We start from the raw sequence: 15,000 nt of genomic DNA on the forward strand, positions 1-15,000 counted from the left end.
CATCTAGATACCAAAGCATCTGCTGGAAATACATCAGTTACACACACACCTCCCTGCTATCATCAGTTACACACACCTCCCTGTTATTATCAGTTACACACACCTCTCTGCTATCTGACACCTGGCCATCTCTATCTCTGTGACGGGGGTGAGGGGGTGTTGGGGGGAAGGGGTGGTGAGGCAGTGGAAGTCCACAGTCACAGAATAAAAGTCCACCCCAGGATTCAGGGACAAACCATGGATTTGCAACTCAGCCTACTTCTTCCCGCACACAAGTAAAACATATGAAATAATATTAAATCATAAACATCACAACATCAAACTACACTCTGGGCTCTGCAATAAGACAATGTTACAACATGAATGTCATATTTTCAACACATTAAATGTAGCGGTCAAAGCATTTCTGTAAAAAAAATGTATTTAAAAGTTCCCTTTGTGTGAACTGGACCAGCAGAACAGGCTCAGCACACGAATAAAACCAAAACCACAAGGGGACTTTTATTTTGTCAGGCAGAGGACTTCCCCCTCCAGTGCTGAGGGGAGGAAGGGGAGGGGCTGGCATGGGTTGAGCTGTGATTGGCTGGTGGTGGGTGGGTGGGTGGGTGGATGCGGGTAAGGAGGGGGTGCTCTAAGGTGTGTAAGGTGAGGGGGGTGGAGGATATATGGGGTGTGGGGGGGTGGAGGACATATGGGGTGTGGGGGTGGGTGTTTACCTGAGCGTGCAGCGAGGAGGGGTACGTGAAAGCGGGTGGGAGGGCGGGCGACAGCTCGGCGGGGTAGAGCGGGTACGAGGCCCACACGTCAGGGCTGCCCGGGTAGAGGGCAGGGCATGTGAGCTCATCTGCGGAGAGAAGAAGAAGGAAGAGGATGAGACGGAGAAGAGGAAGAGGAGGAGGAGGAGGGGGAGAAGGAGAAGGAGGAGGTGCAAAGGTACTGGAGTAAGGAGGTGGTCTAGTGGGAAGGAGGGAGTGTGAGGGAAAACCTCAATCCATTCGGTTGAAAAAGAAACAAAATGGACTAGCAGGTCGTTTGGAAGAGATGGAAAAAAAACAATCAATTCTGCATTCTGTACCATATTTGAACAATATATTCATTTTGTGAATACAACTGCTATAAACATATCTATCTGGCTGTCCGATATCTCTCCGGAACACACTACAGTCCATGTTGAGTCATGAACAGAATCAAGCGTTCCATGAAAGGACAAAAGGAAGACGGCTGAAGCGTTCCCAAGAATCCCAGCAGTGAATGTGGCACAGCCAGGAAGTGACAGGGCAACAGCAAAGAGTGGACCAATCAGAATCCTTGGGGTGGGTTGGGGCAATGTTGTTGTCGTGGAGGTCTTGTTGACAGAAAACCATCAACAGGTCCAAGGTATGAAGTGTAGTGGCAGTTGAATAAAAAGCACACTGGGATCTTTTTAAGGAAACATAAAAGGTGAAAACTCTTTGGCAGTAACTTTTTAGCAGTAAACACACTTGAAGCCACGTTGAAAGTCTCACATGCCAAAGCAGAGCAATCCACGCCTCATACTTCACCCCTATCATTGGAAAATCCTAGATCAACAACGGGATTAAAAACAATCTCTGGTCGGATAATTGCGTCAATTTTTCTCAGAGATTAGTCAAGTCATTACGTCATAGCCTGGCTTAATCGCTTCCCTCCATATTTTCATCCGTGTTTTTTTCTCTCTTTCGTCCAGGGACCGCGAGGCCTGTTCCTTCACCCAGGCCGATTGGAGATAAGAGTGTGTGGAGTCATTTAGCTGGAATTCGAAGCTGAGTACACACACACACACACACACACAAAAAAAACCACACACACGCACACACACACACTCACTCTCCTGCACACACTCTGCCTGTCAGTCTAAAAAGCCTTTTGTGTGTGTCTAACGCCTGACAAAATATTTAACTCTGTCGAAAAACAAAGCACAGGGCAACCCTGTCAAGAATTTCCTCATAATACCTCATGCATGCTTGGGTAGGTTGAAATAACTAAAGTTAGGAGAGGATAAGTGTTTAAGAAACCGAGAGCGAGAGAAAGAACAAAAGCAAGACTAACCGCTGGAGCGTCTACATGCCAGTTCGAGAAATATTACTGAACGTAATACCGATCTGTTGCTTGATGTTTAACTGTGTATTTGTACAGTCTGTGCAAAACTTCAAAAACAGTGAACTTTTTTTTTTCTCCTGAGTTTTCACCGGAGGCATTTTGGGTCGAGCAGATCTCTGAGCAGATCGCCCCGCCTGGAGGGTTACCGAAACACCCAAAAAAAGGCTAACAAAATATTTACTTTAAAAGGAACTGAAACTATGCACGCAATCTCAAGTGAGCGACAACAACACCGCCTTTTCGTGATGAAACACCAGTCAGCAATCCGACACGCCGCGGAAAACCGCTGATGGTCACAGGAACCAGGCGAAGAGCCTTGCGATGGAACTTATTTCCACCTGATGTATCACTATCACCCGACTCCTGAAATGATGATTCCCAAAAGACTACACTCCAGACGTGTAACTTCTTGAGGGACGGAGCTGATGAAATCACGAAAAAGCAGAATCGCTGTGTAAATTCAGAACTTTATTAGCAACTGAATTAACTCAACTGAAAAAGAAAAAGAAAACCATTTCAGAATCACTGTATGAATTCAGGGCTGTGTGGTAACCACTGTTAAAGCAGCAATAAGTAGTCCTGTCCCACAAAAGTGTCAAATTGTTGCATAGTGTTGCTTTAATCTTACTGAACATCAAGGGCTGGTAGTGATTTCACATCAGCCGTGGTCAGGTCGTCTCTGGACATGCTATGGAATAGCACGGCAGCTAAACACTGTAACTAAACACTGCAGCCAAACTGCGGCCAAACAATGCGGCTAAACCAGGGGGCTGAATGACTGCTCTGGCTCTGATCTTGCCGTGATTTAGCGCTAATCTGGCACAGACTCGCCAGACCTCACCGCCATGTCAGAGGCACCTTCCTCAAGTCAGCCACGTCAGCCGTTCAGTATTAAAAAAAAAAGAAAAAAAAAGTGCCTTAAAACATTAATTTCGGCTGTCTTGCTTTTCCACATGTCTCTAGATTTGTTTGCTTCCTTGGTAAACGTTCCCTTTTGGGTGATAGCGGTGACATTCCTTAGCTTAGGTCAGATTCAGCACTTTCATCACCAGCTCATTCACATGAACATCTCCCCCACATATTATCTTGCGTTGTAGCGGCCGACTGTCGCAGTCTCAGTCCTTTGAAATGCACCAAGATGAAGCATCTACACACAATCTTTAATAACGACCTCTACAAATGTAAAACGCTAGGCAGACAAGAAGACCCTAAACCCCACCACCCACCCAACCACACACACACACACACACACACACACACACTCATACCTGCACACGGCCACACACGGCAACCAGGGCCCCAAGTTCACAGAGTGTCCAGCAGTCTGAACTAAAGCCCCCTCCTAAAGCCTCACAGGAGCAGCCCATAGGCTACTTTAATAGCCTCCTGTTTATATTACAAACCCACTTTACAGGACTCACCACTGTCCTACTCAGTGGAGGCAGACAGCAGAAGGGGGTGGGGGGGGGGGGTGTTCTACTGCCCTCGGATGGGGTTGGGGTGGGAGGACATGTGCGGGGGGGGGGTTGGGGGCGTACTCACAGGGGTCTCTGCTGATAAAGGGGGGGCCGGGACTTTGCTGATTGGGGGGAGGGTTAGGGGTGCCCACTAGCTTGCTCTTGGCCATCTTGGTGTTGGCTTTGGCGAACTCCAGCCGCAAGGTCTGGGGAATCTCCGGGTCGAAGCGGACACCCTGGGGGGAGAAGATCATGACAAAGAAAAGAATAAATGTTACAATGTTTTAGATTTGATTAAAATAACCAAATGCCAGAAATAGATAATAAACGAAAAGAAAACACACACACACAAACACACACATACAAGCATATACATAACATAGACATACAGAATGGCTCCTTGGGAATACAGACATATTGAGGTTTGCGGGGAGATCTCCAGACTTTGTCACTTTCCCCCCCTGAACTCATGCTGCACCCCAACAAGCGGGGCAGCGGAGCAACCCGACACTGACAGGGACCAGGCCGGATAAGTCTAAACAGCGCAGACCAATCCTGTAAATAGTGTGGGCGCGCGGAAGAATCTTGGCAGCTGACGAGGCTTTCATGTTTCGCGATCGATATTAAAAACTCCGGTCCCCAGAGACCATCTTTATTTCACTTAAGTGAAGAAACATTGTTTATGGTTTCTATTTTATTATTATTTTTCTTCTGACTGAGCTGAATTCTAAAAATATAATTTAGCGTGTCTCACAAACAAGGGAGGGACTCAGGAGGAACAAAGATGCCGATTGTCTCCTGCATTGAGAACAGAGAAGAGTTGCCCTCTGGCTATTCACCCTAAAATCAACCCAATATGAGCATGGATATGTGTGTCTTTATGTGTGTGTGTGTGTGTGTGTGTCTTTATGTGTGTGTGTGTGTCTTTATGTGTGTGTGTGTGTCTTTTTTTGTGTATGCATGTGTGCAAGTACATGTATGCAAATGTGTGTGTGTGTGTCTTTTTTGTGTATGCATGTGTGCAAGTACATGTATGCAAATGTGTGTGTGCGTACGTGTGTGTGTGTGTGTGTGTGTGTGTGTGTGTGTGTGAGAGAGAGATGGAGATTATCTGAGGTGGCGGTGAGGGAGTGCGCTTTCTTTTTTTCTTTTTCACAGGTTCTGAGAAAATGAAAAGAGAGAGAGAGAGGGAGAGGGAGGTGGGGAAGGAGGCAGGGGGAGAGGGATTGAGAGTAAAAGAGTAGAAGCAAGAGGGATCGATGAAGAGAAGCCGCGTGCTTACTGCTCGGCTCTCTGAGGTACTGCCGAGGTCGGTTCTAGGCCTGTCCCACAAGGCATTGCGGGTGCCGTGCGGTAGAGGGGAGACGGAACCCGGTTCTCATGGAGAGGGGGAATTAAGTGGGATTGTCCGCGGCTCTGACTGCTCTGCACCCGTGCCGACTGCAGCTTCAGAGGTGTAAGTCATCACGGCGCAGTAATGAGCCCTCGGCAACATGCTGCTTTCCCCCTCTACCTCTCTCTCTCTTTCCCCCTCTATCTCTCTCTTTCCCCCACTATCTCTCTTTCCCCCTCTATCTCTCTCTCTCTTTCCCCCACCATCTCTCTCTCTCTTTTCCCCTCTATCTCTCTCTTTCCCCCTCTATCTCTCTCTCTCTTTCCCCCTCTACCTCTCTCTCTCTTTCCCCCACCATCTCTCTCTCTCTTTTCCCCCACCATCTCTCTCTCTCTTTTCCCCTCTATCTCTCTCTCTTTCCCCCACTATCTCTCTTTCCCCCACCATCTCTCTCTTTCTTTCCCCACCATCTCTCTCTTTCTTTCCCCTCTATATCTCTATTTCCCCCTCTATCTCTCTCTTTCCCTCTCTCTCTCTTTGCCCCACTATCTCTCTCTTTCCCCTCTATCTCTCTCTTTCCTCCTCTATCTCTCTCTTTCCCCCTCTATCTCTCTCTTTCCCCACCATCTCTCTCTCTCTTTCCCCCACCATCCCTCTCTTTCCCCCTCTATCTCTCTCTTTCTCCCACTATCTCTCTCTTCACGTCTATACTGCACAGCCTACAGAAGCATGCTCAGGCGTTTTTAGCTGTTTAATGAGATTTTGATTACTGTTTTATACGAAGAAGAGTGGGGCATCTTTCATTATCTCGTGGTGTGTCACAACAGCGCTGTCCAAATACTTGTCGTGTTTTAAAGAAACCAAAATTAGCAGCGGCTAAAAGCTTGCTGTTCCCAAAAGCAGTCGGGCCTCTCAAATACCCGTCACTTTGAGTCATCCCGCAGAGGGGACATAAGGGCCTCATATCACATCTCATCTCTTATATTCTGTCTTGTGAGCCCCCCCCCCCCCCAATGGCCAGAGGGAGAGATGGAGACGGTGTGTGAGTGTGGACATTTTCAATTTTCAACTCCTCCGTTTTTCATTTCTGATGCGTCTCTTCAGGGAGAATCAACCCCCGGACAGGGAGAGAGAGAGAGAGAGAGAGAGAGAGAGAGAGAGAGAGATAGAGAGAGAGAAGAGAGAGAGAGAGAGAGAGTTTTTATTACTGTGCACAGGAACAGTTGAGCTGCTGAGTCTTTTCCTCAGGTATGCTTCCACTGGCTACCCAAATAAACAAAGAGAAATGGACACACAGTCAGACCCTGGCCCTGATCTGGCCCTGATCTGGCTCTAATCTGGCCCTGACACTGATCAAGCTACGATCTACCACTTCTATGATCCTCACATTTCTGACGCACGCCTCTGTTTTTGTGATTGAGGCCAGAATGTAAAGTGAGCTGAAAAGATTCCCCAAAACACACAGCCTACGGCAGCTCTGCAGCTCTGCAGACCAAATTCAGAATAACAGGACTAGAAGGACGTGGGAGACAGAAACAATGAACAACTGATGAAACAGGCAGAATGTAAATCTCCCCTTCTTTCCCTTTTCTGCCCCAGCTGGGTGAAACACACACACACACACACACACACACACACACACACACACACACACACACACACACTCACACACACACACACAATTAATTTGCGTGAATTCACCTGCTGCATTGCTCAAAGGATTTTAGCTGGGCAAGGTCAGACCTTCCTCCTACTTCAACTAACTGAGATTAAATTTAAGTCCTGGATCGATGCACTCTGCTTTAACTCGGTGAAAGACTTGCTTCCCACTCATTAGGTGCAATTAATGTGATGGAAGTGAGAGGAACAATGGGAGGAAAAACTTGCTCGCGTTTGAGCCGCATAAAGCTGTTTAATTTTTTGGTTCGTTGGAAAACAGAGCTGAACAAAAACTTCATGTATCCTTCTCTTCCTTACTTTGTCCCATCACATCGCAAAATAAACTGGTCACCTGAGACAAACTGAACCACAAACAACTGAACAAAAGAAATTTACGGGCAAACATAGTTCAGGTTTCACTATATTGGAACGTGAGCTGTATCTCTATGAGCCCATGGGCACAAAACGGTCTATACATACATACCTCTTTGTACATGTCCTAGTGTTTGATGCCCCATTTGGTTAGTGAACTAAAGCAATTCTATTCTAATTCTAAAGAATGTGATGTAAAATCAACTCTTGGCTGACTAATTCCACTATAAATCCAGTTTGCAGTGTTTATTTATTCACCAAAGTGCACTATAAAATGTCCACAAAATTGCAATGTAGCTACAATTTCTCTAGTATACCACAATTCCTTTCAAGGTTGACAAACTGAGGACTTACTTAACATGCTAGTCCCCAGTTGGATATGCCTGAATGATGCCTGAAACTTTGAGATTTATAGAACTGAGATATGTCGGAGAACGTTGAGAATTGAGTCCCCCGCAAATGGTTTCATTTTAATTTGACATTTTATTACACTTCCTATATACGTCTATATACTACTATCTTAATTAGTGTACAGTAAAGGAAATCAAGAAAACAATTTGAATGAGTGATTAAATGAAAGCCACATTAACCGTGATGCTAACAGATCATGTGCTAATCTTTCCCTGAAATCACAGCGTGGAGAACCACTAGCGATGCTAACACATCATGTGCTAATCTCTCCTTGAAATCACAGCATGGAGAACTCTGCAATCCGTGCGAGGAAGCGTGAAGGTCGTGACCGAACTCGCCGGCAGAATGAGTTCTGCTTGACGTCTCCCGAGGGAGAGGAGAAAAACATTTTAAAGAAAGAAAAAGAGACACAAAAAGATAGACAAAAAATGGTGAGCTACTCACGTTGAGGGCGTTCTTTGCCGCCTCGGCCTCTGATCGACTGTCAAAACTGACAAACCCCACCGGCTGAAGAAGAAAAGGAAAAAAAAAGACAGCATGTTAGATTGGTAGTGACGCTCTGCTTCTGGAAACTTCTAGCTGGTTTTGCCTTTTTTAGAGATTATTTTGCATTTTCAGAGGTTGCTTGGTGACCCCTTGAGATTCCATTAAAGCAGTCCATATAAGGCATAGGGACTAATGGCATGAGTCTCTCATGGTATACATGTAGGTCAGCGTAAACAAACTAAAGCGTAACCTTTGTTAAGAGGGTTGACTGTTAATTGACGGTAAAAAGGATCTATGAACTTTTATGGATGGGTGACAATTTGAGTTCAGGGAAGGGGGAGAGAGGGGGGGGGGATTAGAATAATGGGGTAAAAGAAAAACTGTTTATGTTTCTGAATAAACGGGATACAGAGGGACAGCAAGTGAGTATGGAGTGAAAAGAGAGCGACAGAAGACAGAGACAGGATTAAGAGTGCAAGAACACACAGCCATGGTGTTCTGCACAGGATCACAGGACACACGCATAGTGGGGAGAAGCAGGGGGGGGGGCAGAGAGAGAGAGAGAGAGAGAGAGAGAGAGAAAGAAAGAAATAAATAAAGAAAAAGATGGGGACAGAGAGAGATATAGAGATTTGAAACAAATCATTTAAAAGGTCAAAGACAGAATAGCCAAAAAACACAATGCTGGTTGGACCAAGACCTTCCACTCTAAGACTAAAGTATGGATATATCTTCTATCAGCAAATCTAACCGTAGGAGAGGAAATGCTTTGTTTAAAAGAAAGGAGAGGGAGAAGGAGAGACCGAGGGAGAGAGAGAGAGAGAGAGAGAGAGAGAGAGAGAGAGAGAGGGAGAGGTAGATCGAGTACAGAGGCAGGACAGAGAGAAGGACGAGGCAGCAACTCCAATAAGCATCAGCTCAGCTAAAAGCAAGACTGAACACTCTGCACAACAAGATAAAGGATATATACGTCGAAATGAGTAGAGGAGACAGTGTGACAAGAGTCAGAAGGGTATGGGGGGTGGGGGGTGGCTAGGAGCCAGGGGTTGAGTATGAGAGAGACAGGGGGAGGGGGGGGGGGGCTAGGAGGAAGGGGTTGAGTATGAGAGAGACAGAGGCAGAGGCAGAGCGCTGGAGAGAAGATGACAGAGAGTATATGACAAGGTGAAACCGTGAGAGAAGAAGAAGAGCTGGAGGGGGAGAGGGAGAAAGAGAGTGAAAGAGCAAGAGAAAAACAGAGAGAAAAGCGAGACAAGAGAGAGAGAGAGGGAGAGAGAGAGAGAGAGAGAGAGAGAGAAGGGGAAGGACAGAAAGAGCAGTGGGATGAGAAGTCTGGGCCTGCATAAGCAAAACAAGCCTGGGAGAGAGAGCAAAGGAGAGAGGGAGAGAGGGAGAGAGAGAGGGAGAGAGAGAGGGAGAGAGAGAGAGTGAGAGAGAGGAGATGGGGAGCTTTTCTGGCTGAGCAGGGAGAAGAAAGGAGAAAAAAAAACAACAAAAAAAAAAAGAAGAGAAATTTCACAGGGACGTCAGCGAGCCGCTGCCTGACAGGGAGCAAAAATAGAATCTGCGAGACCTGCTACTATATATGGAGATCGCGTCTGCTTCCAGAACAAGCCTGGAATCAATTGATTTACATTATTGTTGTCATTGCTGTTTCCTAGCGCCCCTGCTAGCCTCCGCTATGAGGGACCCACCAAGCGCAGGGAAGGCGGGGGGGACTAAACTAGGCTTGTTTTCCAAAACTCCACGTGCCCCTAACCCTCGCCAGGTCGCCCAGCGAAACAAGATGGCACACCCATGACAGGAAGCAGGAGTCATGTCGACATCCTGTTGCGCTCAGGCAGATAAAGGACTGTGTGGTTGTTATAAATGTCACATATTCGATGCCTGTGAACTCCATGTGAACTCTGTACCGACTGAGCATGTTAAAATTAACAAAATACTTCCAGAGCTGCCTTTGCTGATTTCGGAGTATGTATACAGTCTACATTAGCAAACAGAGTTTAACATGTTTTCTTATACGACTAGGCACTCGCAGCGTATTGAGCACATACTGTACATGAAAAAGATAGTCTATTTAATAACCTAGCAGCTCTTGCGATGAATTTTCGAATGCATGAAAGCTGATACGGTTAGTAGTAAGCCTATATGTGACAAATGCCTTCCACGTGTGTGCGCGTTGGCAAATTAGTGCCATTTAATGACCTTGTCACTTCCGCACAGAAGAAGGGGCTGTAAGGAGATATCTAACGTTCGCTGGCAAAAATGATCGGCGTGTCCAGGGATGCCATGCCAGACAATTTCACCCCCCTCCCCCAGCGAATGAAACGCGTCTGGTCACAAAGTCCCTCTCACTTGTCGAAACACTGCTTCTTCACACCTCTGATTCGCTTCTTTTTTTTTCCACAGCTGGCTTATTCCACCTGAGCGTTTGTGATGTCAGCCATGTTGGCTGGCTGTCAGTCTGGCCGTCTGCCTGAGGCAAGTTTCTAGCACCCTTCTTTAGTTCTCACACAAATACAGTACACAAAGACATGCCCATATATGCACAAATGGGTACACACACAATCACAAACACATACACACACACACCTACAGGCTTGACTTATACACATGCAGATATATGCACAAACACATACACACACACACACACACACTGAAATGAGGGAACTCTGGTTGACATGGTTCTACATGAGAAATTGCTTGAACCAACAACCAAGAACCCAAACAAAAACTAAAGCTCCAAACAGGTAAAATACAAAATGTCTCACCTGTTTTGAGGTAAGCTTAATTAAGGAGCCTTCATAACCCTGGGAACAAAAAAAACATAAACATATATTTAAAAACACACACAGTAAAAGTACATCCTTACATCACTGTTTACTTTGTCTGGTGAGACTGATGAAGGAGGCGTAAAATCCTGCCTTCAGGTGCATAAACATTTGCTTTTTGCTTGTTTACGTCTTGTCCCTTCAAGCCATTAACTAAGAAAGAGCGATGCACTTAAACAGCTCTTGCATGCGACCACAGTCATTAACTTCAAGCCCCACTCCGTCTTTGTTTACGAAAGCCAACAACTGGGCTCCTCTTTAGCTACTTTGGGGAGAAAGAAACGCACGGAGCAGGCAGGGAGCAGGGAGCAAGGAGCAAGGAGCAGGGAGTGATGCTGTACCTTGAATGGTCTGAAGAGGAGGTAAAGCTCCCTCGGTTTGATGTCCAGGGGGAGGCCACTCACAAATAACGTCCTGACCTGAGAGGTGCAGAGGGGAGAGACAAGACGAGAGCCATGTTAGAAAGCCGTCTACCGAGACATATATCCAAAACTAGATCAAAAGTCGACAAACACGTGAAAAAACACACTCGTGTTCTGTGTTTCTCTTTCTTTCTTTCTCCTTTTTCTCTCTCTCTCTCTTTGACACACACACACACACACACACACAGAAAGTTACTTTAGCAGGATAAGGCAGAGTATATATTTCCTGGTGACAGTGTGTGTGGTCATTTTACAGATTAAGTATACTCCCGCGGACGCCACAACGTATTAGTCTGTGCACAGATTAAGTATACTCCCACGGACGCCGCAATGTTTAGGTCTGCGTTATTAGGTTACTTCAAACACTGTGATGGCGTGTGTGATGAGCTTGTGTGCTGAGAGCCGTGTCTGCACCATCAAAACTAGTTTACTTTGGAGACAAATACACACAAACGCATCCACATTGCGTGAACGCAGACATTTTGGAGTATACTTAAACCTTAAATCTGAGACAGAGACCATACTTCCAGTGTGAGTGGTCCAATAACTACCTACTGGGTGAAATGATTTAACTATTTAATTAGTGCACATCATTATCTCCTTATCTTAACTTCATTATCTTGGGCTGATAGAGAAATAAAGTGCTGTGTTACTGCCGTACCAATGACAGATTACAAGATCTTCTCAATTCCACTCTTATTCATTAAGGGATGATGTCATTAGACATTTCACAGGGTTTCAAAAGCTGCCCTTGGATGTTTTTCAACAGCGGCCCATAAACAATAAGAATTGATGAAATTCTCTGAAATTACTGCCTGATACACACTGATGCACACAAAGACCATTCAGTCTGTGTAACTCGACACCTTTCATCAGACGGATTGCCAAATCTCAACCGATACAAACAAAGGTGCCTAGCAACATGGTGTTTGGTGTACAAGCCTAACCACACATTGGAGGTAACCAGACCCCTCATCTATCCCCCCACCCTTCCACACAGACACACACACACACACACACACACCCCAATCTCTTATCTCCTCACGGCTGAGAAGAGGGAAGACAGACACACTCCCGCTGTCGTGCAATGACAGAGGGGTCTTAACAAACTACCGGCCTCTCCTTACAACGCCTCTTTGAAGCAGCCTGGAGTCGCAAGGACACTGCTGCCAGAGAAATACATTCGGTGTGAGAACCGCTGACAGCACCTCTCCACATAATAAGATGGGGGGAAAAGACAAAGAGGATAAAAAAAATCTTAACGTGCCAGGCACCAATCTCACACAAAGCATACAAATTCAGATATCTACCAGTGTGGAATGGCAATTTGGATTTTCACGAGCAACACTCCAGGTTTTTTATATAAAGGCATCTTTGTCTTTGCAGTAGGGGGAACTTTAAAGATGTAACCTTATGGAACTGACAACTAATAGATTGAAAATTCTACTTCAAGGAAATGTCTGGGCTTTGCATATTGTGACTTCTGCTCTGTAACCAGTGAAGACCTTTCAAGTGTACTATTGTTCTTTTATGGTCCTTCCCTGGAGACAGCAAATATTTAATATTTTGACTTTGACTGGAGCCATCGCCTGGAGATGAGGCTTCTTCATAGTGAAGGAGAGCTTACATCTTAACCATGACCTAGAAACACATCTTAAGGCACGCCCTTCTTTTAAATAATTCCTCCTAACGTATATAAATCACCACTCAGTGTATCTCAGGAATCTGAATGTTTTAGATCCCCTTTTATCAACCAACCCTTCACCACCAGTTTGCTCTCTGCCTTCTTACTAAGGGGTATAGCTGGGGTGAGTACTGAGCCAAGGTTGATACCATATAAGCAGGTAGAGAGATAGACAGAATGATAGATAGATATTTAGGGATTATTGTTTCAGAATAAAAATTATCTCATATTACATATACGTATGGTAACTGTCAATAGTAATGGTAAATGTAGCAGAAGTGGTAGTAGTAGTAGCAGCAGTAATAGTAGCAGTAGTAATAGTAGCAGTAGTAGTAGTAGTAGTAGTAGCAGTAGCAGTAGCTACAGCAGTAGTAACAGTAGTAGTAGTAGTAGTAGTAGTAGCAGTTGTAGCTATAGTAGTAGTAACAGTAGTAGTAGTAGTAGTAGTAGTAGTAGCAGTTGTAGTGATAGCAGCAGTAGTAGTAGTAGTAGTAGTAGTAACAGTAGTAGTAGCAGCAGTAGTAGTTGCAGCAGTAGTAGTAGCGGTTGTAGCATTAGTTTAGAAGTAGGCTAATAAGTCGAAGTCAGTGTTGATAGTGGTTCTGCACACTTCAATGTGTTTTTCTTGAGCTGCAAACTAAACGATATGTCGGTACTGTAATGAAATACATGCAATGAATAAATGCTGGTGTTAATATTGACAAAGTTACAATTTTTATAAAATGTCTGAATTTTAATGGGTTGAAGGTGGCCATCTACATGCCACCGTAACCTTGCAAGGCCATGCTCACGTAGAGTCTACTTCTCTACGTCACGGCCCACCTCCCCCAGCCACTGAATGCGGCCCCTTTCCCACTTTTTAGCATTTATTACTAAATTATGCAGTGGGTGGAATTAGGCTCAGAGCTGGGGGTGAAGTTACATTTTAAATGTAAGTTATTGCTCTGACAAAACCAAAAGACAGACAGATAGACAGTTCGGGTAACTTTAACCCCCAATCCATGGAGATGCATTATGGGAAATCCAGCGGTCGAGTCCAACTATATTTAGTCTCATGTGTCTAATGCCAAGAGTCAATGGCACTCAAACAAATCAACATCATGGTCCAGGGTCTCACGCTGTTCGCCCTTCTCTAAAACATCACCTTTAACAGTTTCCTGAGTCTTCTGTTTTGTTTTGTTGTTATTGTTGATGTTTCCAAAAATAGAACAACCCAAGGATATATGATGCTGATTTTGTGAAGACCAAGGCTTTCAGTGGTGCTTATTATCAGGTAACCACTGACCAAGCTTACATTTTTCAAACGAGTCCAGAACACAGGTCCTAAATTCAACGTTTGCTCAACAACACTGCAAACCACTTTGTTCTGGCCTTTTAATTGTCTTCCTGCATCAGCTCAGCGGTAAACAACACCCTGTTTGCTTTTAAGCTCTAAAACCAAAATAAACGGAGAAGACTGGAAGTCTCACAGAGCCTCTTGTTGTCCTGTTGTCCTCTTCCTCTAAATCTAATTTAAGACTTGCGAAAGGTTCAGACAGTCCTTTTCTCTCTCTCTCTCTCTCTCTCTCTCTCTCTGTCTGTCTGTCTCTCTGTGTCTCTCTCTCTCTCTCTGTCTGTCTCTCCCTCTCTCTCTCTTTCTCTCTCTGTCTCTCTGTCTATCTCTGTCTGTCTGTCTCTCTCTCTCTCTCTCTCTGTCTGTCTGTCTGTCTCTCTGTGTTTCTCTCACTCCAAATGAAGATAGTTGTCATGCTGTTTCAGTCAAACAGGGGCTCTTTTTTAACACATTAATGGCAGGGTGTGAAAATCATTTAACATTGCCTTAAGACTTGACAATCATCTGGAAAAAAAAACAGGCAGATGCTCTTTGAACACCACAGAGCAAGGACACCGTCATCTTAAAACACACACACACACGTTGAAAACCGCTGGCTATTTACTAGAAAAACTGACAGCCAATCATGTCCATAGTTTTTATCAGAAGATTAAAAGTGACATATTGAGACGATGTAGTATGTAGTAAAGCAGCTGGCTGACATGGTTATAGTTAGTCTTACAAAAAATGCAATAAAGCCATCTGATACCCAACCCACACAGAACAATGCAAGTTCAAATAAAACAGTAAGTGCTTGCCTGCAGGTGTCTCAGAAACATTCATATCCTCTCCAGTGGGCTTTGACTGGCATTACATTTCATTATTTTTTAGCCAGTTCTGATCAATACCTTATGA

The 15,000-nt window shown here is 45.0% G+C and overlaps 1 protein-coding gene across 4 annotated transcripts in view; it reads right to left on the minus strand.

The window, feature by feature from the left end:
* The window catches only part of LOC105903148 (RNA-binding protein with multiple splicing-like), a 35,923-nt gene that overhangs the window by 15,001 nt on the left and 5,922 nt on the right, over window positions 1-15,000 (minus strand). For 2 of the 4 annotated variants that reach the window (XR_004165635.2, XM_012830860.3), the window contains exons 2-6: window positions 11,009-11,086; window positions 10,608-10,646; window positions 7,795-7,857; window positions 3,661-3,811; window positions 717-844 (exon numbers count right to left, since the gene is read on the minus strand). Coding sequence is in view for 2 of the 4 variants with exons in the window: in XM_012830860.3 (XP_012686314.1) it covers window positions 717-844; window positions 3,661-3,811; window positions 7,795-7,857; window positions 10,608-10,646; window positions 11,009-11,086 (459 nt within the window). In the remaining 2 variants the exon portion in view is untranslated. The remainder of the gene's footprint in view (window positions 1-716; window positions 845-3,660; window positions 3,812-7,794; window positions 7,858-10,607; window positions 10,647-11,008; window positions 11,087-15,000) is intronic. The other 2 variants (XR_001162514.3, XM_042710362.1) reach the window with 1 other exon arrangement.

This window comes from Clupea harengus, chromosome 18 (genome assembly GCF_900700415.2).
Source record: "Clupea harengus chromosome 18, Ch_v2.0.2, whole genome shotgun sequence".
NCBI lineage: Eukaryota > Metazoa > Chordata > Actinopteri > Clupeiformes > Clupeidae > Clupea > Clupea harengus.